At 44.5% G+C, this 12,623-nt stretch overlaps 1 protein-coding gene across 1 annotated transcript in view; it reads left to right on the plus strand.

Moving 5' to 3' along the window:
* LOC106821074 (ubiquitin carboxyl-terminal hydrolase 7-like) overlaps positions 1-12,623 on the plus strand; it is a 55,186-nt gene that overhangs the window by 21,866 nt on the left and 20,697 nt on the right. Inside the window, exons 5-19 of the mRNA XM_014825718.1 lie at positions 1,381-1,454; positions 1,709-1,773; positions 1,987-2,075; positions 2,548-2,656; positions 3,004-3,134; positions 3,342-3,394; positions 4,685-4,905; positions 7,673-7,792; positions 8,110-8,304; positions 8,780-8,905; positions 9,512-9,691; positions 11,226-11,340; positions 11,587-11,669; positions 11,896-12,005; positions 12,287-12,440. Coding sequence (XP_014681204.1) covers positions 1,381-1,454; positions 1,709-1,773; positions 1,987-2,075; positions 2,548-2,656; positions 3,004-3,134; positions 3,342-3,394; positions 4,685-4,905; positions 7,673-7,792; positions 8,110-8,304; positions 8,780-8,905; positions 9,512-9,691; positions 11,226-11,340; positions 11,587-11,669; positions 11,896-12,005; positions 12,287-12,440 — 1,825 coding nt within the window. The remainder of the gene's footprint in view (positions 1-1,380; positions 1,455-1,708; positions 1,774-1,986; positions 2,076-2,547; positions 2,657-3,003; positions 3,135-3,341; positions 3,395-4,684; positions 4,906-7,672; positions 7,793-8,109; positions 8,305-8,779; positions 8,906-9,511; positions 9,692-11,225; positions 11,341-11,586; positions 11,670-11,895; positions 12,006-12,286; positions 12,441-12,623) is intronic.

A 12,623-nucleotide genomic window follows, 5' to 3' on the forward strand; every position in this document is an offset into this window, starting at 1 on the left:
GGCGTACTGAACTGGCAACTTTCGCGTACGACCGGGAAATGCCATCGTTTGATTCTCGATGGGACCGCGTCGTCGTCACGATAGTTTTCCAGCGGGCGGTGGGTAGGGATTGAGAGCGCGTGTGATGATCGTTGCAGATGAGGCGCGATCGGAAGCCACATTTAGCTTCACCGTGCAGAGCATCAGTCGACTCAAGGACAATGACACCGTGCTCAGCCCGCCGACGTTCGTCAGAAACCTGCCCTGGTGAGTTGTTGATGCCCCCCCCCCCCGATTTGACGTGTGTGTCTGTGGTAGGGCTTCACGGATGTTGGGAAGGAAGGTGGGCTTCAGTAAATGCTGCACCGCTATTGCGTTCATGGGGGGATGCTGCAGCAGAGGCGTGGCGGCCAAAAGCTGTGTTCCGCCGTGAAAGGATAGGAAGACTGTTCAAAATTACTGCGTGCGCGGGTGGGCCCGATAACATGGCTGTTCGACCAATTGATGCTACTACGTGGGTACATCACTGGTGGTCCTTACAAATTGTAGCAGTGTAGTAATAATACCTAAACGATGTATTATCGGTAGGTGAGTGGGTAAACATAGTGATGAAATGCTCTTTTGCTATCATGGTGTACGCACAAATCTTGATGGTGGCACGCCTAATTTAAAAATTTGAGCACCAGCGTGCACGTGACGAAACCGTGATGATGTTTGCACGAATTGATATCAATTCATCTTCCTCGGTGGATCTATGGGACATTTGTGCAATGTGTACGGCTTGCCGGCTCTGGCGCGATGCGCATCTCTATTTTCCGCTGGTGCGTGTCGTAACTCGCTGCGCGATTGCTCTCGAGTCCGCGTCAGAAGCATGTCAAACTTGCGCCGCTGATTGCGTGGGCGGAATTCGCACCAACGAAAAACCTCCAAACCGTTTCTTGTCTTTGGCAGGAAGATTATGTGCATGCTGAGAACGTCGCAGAACCAGGAGCGGCAGGTTACGAAGAGCCTGGGATTTTTCTTGCAGTGCAACGCGGAGTCTGAGTCGACGTGAGTTTTGTCGTTGGGCAGTGCTTTTGTGTGTCTGCTTCGTAGAATACGCTTTCAACCTCGCTTCACCTGACGAATTGCTGCTAAATTTGTGACACAGCGTGTGTTTCCAAGGGAACGTAATAGATTACTAGATATTGGATAAATGAATGCGTAACTCAGTATGATGCAGGAGGGAATAATCGGTACATATGTTAGACATGTTAGAGCAGAGGAAATGCCATTCTTTGTCCCAGTTAGCAACGCAAGCGTTCTGAGCCGTGCATCCTTGTTGCAATGCAATAAATACTGCATACACTATACAGTGTACTTCGGTGGTGTACAGTGCCTCTGTGCATGTTTTTGCTTCAGGTCTTGGTCGTGCAACGCGTCTGCAGAGCTGCGGTTGATAAACAATGCAGACACAGAGAAAACGTTCCAAAGAAGTGAGTTTGCCTAATTCTTTGATATCGTTTTTTTGGCAGTGAGTTTTATTTGTGAGGTTTGCCATCTACATGGCTATTAGTTGAATTGGTACTTGAGCTGAGAATGCCTTGCCAATGATCGTAATTCTAATAACGAGTTTGACATATGTGTGCAAATGCATGCAAATAGTTGACACATAGCTCCTATGTGTGATGCCTATTATGATAGTAGACATTAGGCCGTTACTACCTTGAATGCATTGTGTTTTCTTCAGAAATTCAACATCTCTTCTATAGTAAAGAGAACGACTGGGGCTTCAGCCATTTTGTTCCATGGAGTGTAAGTAACTAAAGTTATTTGTTACAAGTATAGGGCAACTCTATTACTCTACGCAGCAAAAACAACATGCCGCACTGTGATCAATGATGCACCTAGCGCACTGTGATCGAATTAAATTAGCGAGAGCGGCAATATCTACACAGTAATTACTTGTACGCGAGTGAGACGGTTGGAGAGTTGGGCGAGATGTTAAGTGAGTTGTGGCTTACGCAGGATGTGTTGGACACGGATAAAGGTTACGTGAAAGATGACACGATCACGTTGGAGGTGTCTGTGTCGGCTGATGCACCGCATGGCGTAAGGTAAGACCTCTCGACAATGGACGGCCTCACCCACATGACCTTCAAATATCGTCTGCAAAATTTTCCTTAAAAAATGGTGTAACCTGGTGACCGTCGTCGGGGAAATTCATAAACAATTGTAACCATCATAAATCTAAAGTGTCATGACTTTTTTATGACACTTTAAAAGTCGTGACGTTTTATACTTGTGTTGTGGTAACTATTTATGTTATGGAGGATGTTTTTGCACTTGTTTTTTCACACTTTATGTACTTATTAACTTTTGCTGTAGGTAGATTCATTTATTTCATTATACTTTCTATTTGCATAATTTTTCAGCAGTATTCGTAATGAAATTGCAAAATTTAAAAAAAATTGTTCTGCGTATTCTGTAAGATTTTGGTGACACTTGTGATCTCAGACTTGATCTTGGATTGTGTTCACGTCCATTGCTGCGCGAGGTTTTGTGTAACCCTGAGCTTTGCCCTTGTAGCTGGGACTCCAAGAAGCACACCGGTTACGTGGGGCTGAAGAACCAGGGTGCCACCTGCTACATGAACTCCCTACTGCAGACGCTTTTCTTCACAAACAAACTCAGAGAGGTGGCCATCCCTTATGCGCGACGCAGTGAATCTTATGTTTACTGCCTTTGCGGCTGTGCGTTTGAAAATATATCCTGCCTTCAAACGTCTGCGTAATTCGAGTTTCCGTAATTTTGTATGGATTTCCCGTTTGAGAAAGAAGTCGTCATCAGTGACCATTTGATCACTTTCATCGGAGGCAGATAACATCGTCTTCTCACTGACATGCGAATACTAATTGTCTCGGTTGACCTTTGAACTCGTGAAAGGCGGAGGGGAAAAGATTGTTCAACTTTTTTTCTTCAAAGGAGATCGGTGAGCGTGTGTGTAGCAGCGGCGAGTAGTGTAACTGTGAGTGCATCTTGCAGGCCGTGTACCTGATGCCGACGGAGAATGACGACACGATGAAGAGCGTCGCCTTCGCGCTGCAGCAGGTCTTCTACGAGCTAGAGTTCAGCGACAAGCCCGTCGGAACGAAGAAGCTGACAAAGTCGTTTGGGTACGCGGCTCGCCTCGATCGATGCGTTAGTCTCGGCGGCGCGGGAACGAGAACGAAACGGGCAATGTGACGGGTTGCGCGTGGCGTTGGTGGGCGTGCGTGGGAGCAGCTTTGGTGGGCGTTCACTGTAGCAGCTTTGTTAGCACAGTCTCGTAGAGACTCGCACTCGCAGGGCGGTAATCGTGGGCGTTTTTGCGTTCCTTGCAGGTGGGAGACGTTGGATTCGTTCATGCAGCATGATGTTCAGGAGCTGTGTCGCAGTGCATCGTAGGACCAATGACCAGTAGGACCAACGACCCGTAGGACCAACGACCCGTAAGGACCAACCCGGACTAAAGAACGGTAATCGCGGCACATACCTACCATGCAATATATATGGAGTGCCCCCTCCCCCGGGGCCGCAAAGATCACCCCCCCTGCTCTATACAATAGTCTCGGCTAAGTACGTAATTAACGCGTAAATTGTGACCACTTCACTCGCGATACGAAACGAAATTTCGCTCTTATGTAAACTTTAGAGGAGCATAAAAACGGGTGTTTTTTAGTAAAAGAACTCGCCTATATATTTGTTATATCATTAGATAATTCATATTTATCTATCACAGTGTTTACTGGCGCGTAACTGTGCCAGTGTATTCCAAAGTACAACGCTTTTCTGCATCATATCGTGCAACAGTCAATATAATTTTACTTGCAATCATACTTGTGCTTACATCGGGAAAGATCGGGGGATGCTGCGGCCGAAAATCCTTTCGTAGGAACGCATCTACCATCATTCAATGAATGTCAATTTAAAAAAAAACAGATTTTGGTTACGGAATTTCGGCATACGGAAAATCAGTTTTTGTCCGTAGCGCCCTACTTATGTATCGCGTGGTATACTGCTGTATGAGCTGTGTTTTTTTTCCATGCGGACGCAACCCCACTATATAAACTGAACAAAATGATTAAATACGAAGGAAGTCATTGAGAAGGACCGCGAACTGTACCTTAAAATCGCTAGCGATTAGTCAGCTCTCCGCTAAGGGGACTGTAGAGTTGGGCCGAGGGGAAAGGAGGGCAGCTACCCCCTCTGGATTTTGGAGCAAAATTAAAAAGTAAGCTTAGCTAATAATCGTAAATAACCCTAACGTGATTTTTTCGGTCACTTATCCGTGAAAGCTTTGTCTCTGACCCACCCCTACTATACTATATATGGACGTCGATCAAGAGCTGCGCCCGTCGGTCATCAGTACATAGTTGAGTCATGAAATTTTGCCTCCCCACCCCTAGGGATTTGCTCAGTACGGCCCTGATCTGACTAGCTTAGATTCTTTATCTCTGCCAATCCGTATTGGAATTCTCTCCCTTATTCTTTAGATAGTTGCAAACCTGAAGCTTTTTCTACTGCGATCCGCAGTGTTGATCTGTCTATTTGATCAACTTTGTCTCTTTCCGTCCTCGTTATAGTTCCTTCGTAATATTTACGAATATTATATGAGTGAGATGGAGCTACGCCCCAGCCGCGTTAGATAAGCCGCATGAATTAAGGTGACGCTTCCGTCATGCAGCTGAGATGGAACTCTGGCACGCCGAGCTGCTAAAAGAACTAACACCCGAGCCTTGTCCGTTCGTCGACAACAACAAGGCTGATGAGCGGCACCAGACTAAGTGCAAAGTGTGTCGCAGATGGGGGGACCACGTCAAGGAGATGCATATCAAACCTAGAGACATCTACTGGAAGAACTCCGACTGCCAGCGATGGCAGAGCGACCCGTGGCAGATAGCGAAGGTATCGTTGTTGTTGTTGTTGTTGTTGTTGTTGTTGTTGTTGTTCGTTGTTGTTGTTGTTGTTGTTGTTCGTTGTTGTGTTGTTGTTAGTTGTTGCTGTTCGTTCGTTGTTGTGTGTGGTTTGTTTTGTTAATTGCTTGTTGATTGTTGTTGTTGTTTTTTTTGTACTGTTAGTTTGTTTGATTGTTTTGCTTGTTGTTGTGTTCGGTTATTTCGTGTTCTGTCTGTTCTTCTTATTATTCTGTATTTTAATTAATATTATGTGTTTTAATCGTTATTTTTGTTGCTGTTGTTGCTTGCTGCGGCTGCCAAAACATAACGATCTTACTACTACTTCACAACTGAGAACATATAACATGGCATTTTTCTTCTCGCTTGCCTAGCTCTTCATGAACTCTAGCGTCAGCGGAGAAGGTGGGCGGCAGAGTGAGACGGCATGGCCTCTGGACATTTTAAATCTCATCAAGAACTGCACACGTTTGACAAAAAATTTGTCAATAGCAGTTAACTGGGAAGGCAAGTATATCCGCGCTATAGGTTCGCTTTACAGTTCTCATTGTAAATCGTTTCCCTTCACAAGATTCTTTCCGTATGAAAGTATGGTATTGTCGCCTTCTATCATGCACTGTGTACGGATTGGATAAGTTAGCAACTGCTAGTTGAATGTTAGAGATTCTGTCTCTCTGGTTAGTACGAGCGCCATGCAGCGACATTGTTAATTATGTGTACAAAACCAGACAAAATTTGTTTATACACTAAAATCAATTCTGTTGCCACAAATACAATGATGTAAAAATCTGAATATACAAAATTCTCCTTTTGAGTTCTTGTGGGACAGGATGACAGAATTGAGTTTTGTCGTTCACGAAATTGAGTTTTGTGGGACAGGATTGGACAGACACAATGCAAGTTTGTATGTTCAACAATTGAGCCAGTGTGTGGACAGGATTGCAGAATGAGTTTCTGTTGTTACACGAAATTTGACGTTTTGTGGACCAGGAATATGATAGAATTGAGGTTTTCTGTTCACAAATTGAGTTATTGTGGGACAGGATTGACAGGAATTGAGTTTTGTCATTCACCAACATTGAGTTTTGTGGGACAGGCATTGGACAGAATAAAATTTTTGTGTTCAACAAATTTGAGTTTGTGGGACGTCATTGACCAGACTTGAGTTTGTGTTCACAAATGAGATTTTGTGGACAGGATGACAGAATTGAGTTTTGTTGGTACAACAAATATGAGTTTTGTGTTCATATTGAGTGTTTGTGTTCACAAATTGATGGTTTTGTCACCAAAATGGGAATTTTGTGAAGACCAGAAATGACATTTTTGTGCCACAAAGTTGAGTTTTGATCCACAAAATTGACTTTGTAGAAGAATGACGTTTGTGGCACAAACATTGAGTTTTTGTAGACCAAATTGAGTTTGTGAGAACAAAATTGAGTTTGTCCACAAAACTCATTTATTCGTCAATGTTATCAGATACAAAATGGATTTTTGGTTGACAAATTGAGCCATGTCCTTACTTGGCCCGCCCCGTATTAGTTTGCCTCATATTTTTCTCGGCTATCCTCTATTTCTTGTCTAAAACTATTTGAAAGAAATGAAAAAGGCGAACCGCAATTGGTAAACACGAAGCCAAACAAACTGACCCGCCATTTTGTAACCGAATTCAAATAATACATGTTAATGACAATGATTGGTGACGCGACGGCAATGATCGATGATTGACGCATGAAGGAGATGATGATAACGACGACGACGACGACGATGATCGACGATGATAGAGATGATGATGACGATGAGGATGATGATGATGATGATGCTTGTGATATGATGATAATGATGATCATAATAGACATAACAACAACATACAAAAAACGACATGCATATTTTGCGCGCCACATGGTTCAGTCCGCAATATTGTCATTGCAGCTATGATTGATTTCCCGAATTTTTCTATTCAAGATTTTACGATCAGGAACTGTCTGTAGTCATAACCGGAATCTTAGATGGCAGCGAGGACCTTAAAAGCAGAATTTCAATGACATGACTGAATTCGCTCACGGACATTTGTCTGAAACAGGGAAAGAAGGCTATGCAGATCCGGTTAGTGCATGGCCTGAAACACGGTGCGGGTAAAACTAAAACACGACACGCACACGTATAGGATACAGATCAGCGTCCGCTGTGCACCGGCCTGTACGGAGCAGAAGGACCTTACCTGTAGCTCTACCTATGTATAACCTTCACTCCACACCAGAACCTGTAGCTCGTACCTATGTAACCTTCCTCCACCACAGACTTGTAGCTCTACCTATGTAACCCTATCATTGGCTGAGGGTTACATGCAAGTAGAGCTACAGGTCTGTGGTGGAGTGAAGGCATACATAGGTAGAGCTACAGGTCTGTGGTGTGGAGTGGAGGTTACATAGGTAGAGCTACAGGTCTGTGGTAGAGTGAAGGGTTACATAGGTAGAGCTACAGGTCTGTGGTGGAGTGAAGGCCTACATAGGTAGAGCTACAGGTCTGTGGTAGAGTGAAGGGTTACATAGGTAGAGCTACAGGTCTGTGGTGGAGTGAAAGCCTACATAGGTAGAGCTACAGGTCTGTGGGTGGAGTGAACGGTTACATAGGTAGAGCCATACACACACACACGCAGGTACGCGCACACACGCACGCGCGCATGCACGCACGCACGCACGCACACACACACACATGATACAGATGGCATAACTATAAAACTGCGATGTATTTGTATTCAGCTGAAAAACGAACAGGACTTCACAGTACTGCACGCCAAGGATTACCACATTCTATTCAAGATGGCGAAGGAACATGGCCGCCGCTTGGAGGAACTGGAAGCGGGCCAGGACATGGACAAAGTAAGAAGGATCCATCCCCTTGTCCTTATTTCTTACAGCATCTTCCACGCCGCTTCAAATACCCTCACACCGCCCCTATATCTCACCCATTAGCGAGACCAAAGCTTGGTAAACTCATTGCCAAATAATTTAATCGATTACATTCAATGAGGATCACATTCACTTATACGTTCAAACATATTCGAGTACATTGCTTTAGAAATGCACCGTACGACAGCACACCCATCCTATATATATACGCCCGCGTTCGTCAATGTTTTCTCTCTCAGTTGGCGTTTCTCTCTTTTCTTCGCACGATGTACGACGTCTATATATAGGAAATACAATGGCTGAACGATATTGTCACCTGCATGAAAGACGAATTGGGGTCGAGCAAAGACGAATGGGCGTCGAGCAAAGACGACATCGCGAACTTAGAGAAGGTAGTCGAACAACTTCGTCAAAGTGTCAAAATCTTCGAGGACCGGTTTGTGGAGAGCCAGCGCGACAAAAAACCAACGGGTAGGACTCTGGTTTAGTTTCTCACCGTCATCCTCAATTATAGTCCATGATCAGGGCCGTAGGCTGAGCAAATTCCTCGGCGGGGGGCAAAATTTAATGACTCGACTGTGTAACGATGAGCGACGGGCGCAGCTCTTGATCGACGTCCATAGTGTGGTAGGGGTGGGTCAGAAACGAGGCTTTCACGGATAAATGACCAAAAATTTCCTTATTTACGATTATTAACTTATTTTTTAATTTTGCTCCAAAATCTAGGGAGGGGGCAGCTGCCCCCTTGCCCCCCAGAGACTACGGCCCTGATGATACAAACAGCCCTGCACGTCAGCTATATAATAATAATGTATATACCGTAGATAGAATACTAATATTATCACAACCATGTAAATTTCCAATCTGACATTATGCTGCTGCTGCACAACATAAGGATCTTACTATACTCACAACTGAGAACATAATAACAAGGCATTTTTCTTCTCGCTTGTCTAGCTCTTCATGAACTCTGGTCAGTGGAAGGTGGGCGGCCCAGACGAGACGGACGAGTCTGGACTTTTAAATCTCATCAAGAACTGCACACGGTTCGACGACCTTGTCAATAGCAAGTTAACGAGAAAGGCAAGTCATATCCCGCCGCTATAGGTTACGCTTTACAGTTCTTTCTCTTTACAGTTCTTTCCATTTACAATTCGTTTCCCTTCACAGTTCTTTCTCTATACAATTCATTTCCCTATGAACGTATGTGTATTCGCCTTCTATCATGCACTGTGTCAGGATTGGTATAATGTTAGCAACTGCTAGTTGATGTTAGAGATTCTGTCCTCTGGTTAGTTTGCTCACCTTTTTCTCGGTATTCTCATCTTTCTTGATCTAAAACTATTTTGAAAGAAAAGGCCCGAACCGGGTTGTAAAACACGAAGCCAACAAACTAACCGCCATTTTCTATAAAATTCGAATTCAAATAATAATGTTAATGACAATGATGGTGACGACGACGGCAATGATCGATGATGACGATGAGGAGGATGATGATAACGACGACGACGACGACGATGATGACGATGAGGATGATGGTGATGATGATGCTTGTGATAGTGATGATAATGATGATAATGATGATAATAATAACAATAATAACAACGCACATAAAAGCGTATGCATATTTTGCGCGCCACATGGTTCAGTCCGCGATATAGTCTTGTGGCAGCTATATCTGATTTCCAGAATTTTCCTTTCAAGATGTTAGAGATCAGGAACTGTGTGTATCATAACCGTGATCGTGATGTGTCAGAGGAAGACTTAAAGCAGAATTTCATCAACATGACTGAATTCGTCAAAGACATAAGGAAAACCGGGAAGAAAGCCAATGCAGATCCGGTAGTGCAGGCCCTGAAACAGGTGCGGGTAAAACTAAAACACGACACGCACACGTATAGCTTGATACAGATAAGCGTCGCTGTGCACTAGCTGTACGTCGTAACCCGTCACTCCACCACATACCTGTAGCTCTACCTATGTAACCCGTCACTCCACCACATACCTGTAGCTCTACCTATGTAACCCGTCACTCCAGGATCCACGAGTCAGCTCGTGGGAACAATCAAAACGCATCCCCGCGGATCCACGAGTCAGCTCGTGGATAGATTATTGGTTTTTGTTACTCTCCTATCCAACAGATGGCAGGCACTACCTACCTAGATATTAAACAGGGACAGTCTATATTACCCCAGTCTTACATGAACTAAAGAATACAATACTTTACCGTTGATTCGAACGTGAAATTAAGAGTTTTGAGACGAGGTAAATTCGGGGCTAAAGTCCGTTGAAGGTCGCTATTTGTAATCATGGCAACTCGCGCGAAGGTTCGACGTTCTCTGAAGGATGAAGAAGTTGCAGACATATGTGCTGATTTGGAAAGTGATATGTCGTATTTGTCTGTCTGACAGTATGTATACATCTATATTACACTTCCTACTAATAACACAATTTTATAACTTGATATATTTACCAAAATACGGCTGCTATACCGCCTAAAAATGCACGAAATGTTCGTTTTCGCCATGTTTGCATATCAATATTATTATGATAGGGGAATGATTTTCATACCATTCGAACATGTAAGGGTGAGTTAACACTCATGCAGAGTCAATGTGTCAGTTTGGTTAGCTTTCCTGCAAAGGAAATGTGGTAAATCAATAAGTGAATACGCGGTAAAAACGCGAAAATCCCAGCACAGGGCAGTAGGTGCATTGTTGACACCGGCAGCGTTGAACGTGTTAATAAGACAAATTAAGTCGTTATGTTTAGGCCTTGTTAGCGGCTAGCTTCAGTTAGACTATTGTTTAATGTTGTTCTGACTGAAAAGTTGCATTAGATTAATGATCAAGAATCAAATACTAGCGTATTCCACCCTTGGAGCAGCTGAAGTACATTCCTGTCGTGCAGAAAGAAAGGCGATACCTCTGCACTGTTTGTGTGCTCGCCGTTAACTTTTTTTCGGTCATTTTAACCGTTCGAAGAATGTAAGAAAACTAAAAAAGGTTCAACACTGTTGTGTGCTCGTTTCGAACTTTTTCTCGGCTATTTTAACTTCGTGAAAAATGTGTAGATCTGCAATAAAAAAGGAAGTCACCTTCCTATGACCTTTGTTGGTGGGCAGGTTGTGTATGGTCATTAGATAAGGGTTCGTACGTTTCCAGACCTGGAAAATCCTGGATGTGCTGTGGTCCTACAAAGCCCTGGAAAATTGGCCATTACAATATTTGAAATTGGAAAAGTTGTGGGATTTGAGCACATGCCTATTGTTTCCACATTTTACCAATGATAATAACCAAATTTAGTTTAATATACCGAAGATAAGCAGCTGTATGTACTCTCTAAGAGGCAATAAACCTTGCTTGAGGCGAGAGTTTCTTCAGTAATGAATGTGCACTGATTGTCACTGTTGTTGTTGTACTTGCAGTCATATGTTAACTGCAAACACGTCGAGTACATGTCATCCCGGGTAGAACCCTTCTACGATATCCAGCTCAACGTAAAGGGAAAGAGAAACAGTAAGTCTCATCGTCCTGTTGTCTCTGCCACTCTAATATCCGCGTCTCGGCTCTACCTCTGAGTATCGGCTCAAGACTTTCTTATCTGGCACACGAGTCTCTTGTTGTTAACTTGCATGTGCAAGTTTGAGTCTGGTGATGTGAAATGTCGCATTCATGTGCTTTGTGGTGTATACTGATGGCGTGAGTGTTTTCTTCGGTGGCAGGGTCTGTCGATGTAGCAGTATGATTGTTTGTCTCTCGCAGTTCACGAGTCATTCAAGGACTACGTGGCCATTGAGGTGTTTGAGGGTGACAACAAGTACGATGCCGGGGAACACGGATTGCAGGTACGTGTTTAGTGCGTAAGTGTTGATTTTGCATGTGTTGTAGAAGTGTAGCCTAGCTCATCCACACGTTACGAGCGGCTAAACAGGAGTGAGAGAGCATCGCTAGTGTCAAAACTATTAGGCATTAGATGTCATTGCTCACTAGATTACTGATGTCACTTCAAATGAGGAAAGCGCAAGTCTCCGAAATGTGAGAGGTCATAGACTAAAATGTCTGTTGATTTAGGATGCGGAGAAAGGCGTCTGGTTCAAGTCGTTCCCACCGGTTTTACACCTGCAGCTAATGAGGTTCCAGTATGACCCGGTCACCGACACAAACATCAAAATCAACGACAGGTATTGTGTAACGATGTGATCGAAACCCTCGACAAGTCCACCATTGACGAAATTTAGTTTCATGATAGAGCAACGATAGGAAGTCCGAATGCTGTATCTTAAGTAATTGTGTGCTGCATTTAGTGGTGTGCACTGGTGTGTGTTTGCGTGTGTGCGTGCGTGAGTCGTGATATCGCATATATACATGCACTTCCAAATCTATGCTAGACCTCTTTCAAACGTGTCGGGATGGTGAAAGCACGTATCGCACCGGTAACATCCGTCGTCCTGGCAATCCGCAGGTTTGAGTTTCCGGAGAAGCTGAACCTGGACAAGTTCCTGCAGACGGCAGAGCCGACGGCAGCGAGCTACACGCTCCACGCCGTGCTCGTTCACAGCGGCGCCAACCACGGCGGACACTACGTCGTCTACATCAACCCGAAGGGTGACGGAAAGGTACGCGGCAGCGCAGGCCGGGTCTTGCATGGTCGGCGCACCGCGGCCTCGCGCCGCTGGATGGCGGTGGCTCCATCTGTGGCGTCGCATGCGCCCGTGACTTCGCTGCGGGCTTCCCAACCCACTCAGCCCCCAGAGTCTTGCCACCTCTGAATTCCAGTTTCTCCTCCTCAGCGGCACAAG

This window comes from Priapulus caudatus, unplaced genomic scaffold, assembly GCF_000485595.1.
Source record: "Priapulus caudatus unplaced genomic scaffold, Priapulus_caudatus-5.0.1 Scaffold58, whole genome shotgun sequence".
NCBI lineage: Eukaryota > Metazoa > Priapulida > Priapulimorpha > Priapulimorphida > Priapulidae > Priapulus > Priapulus caudatus.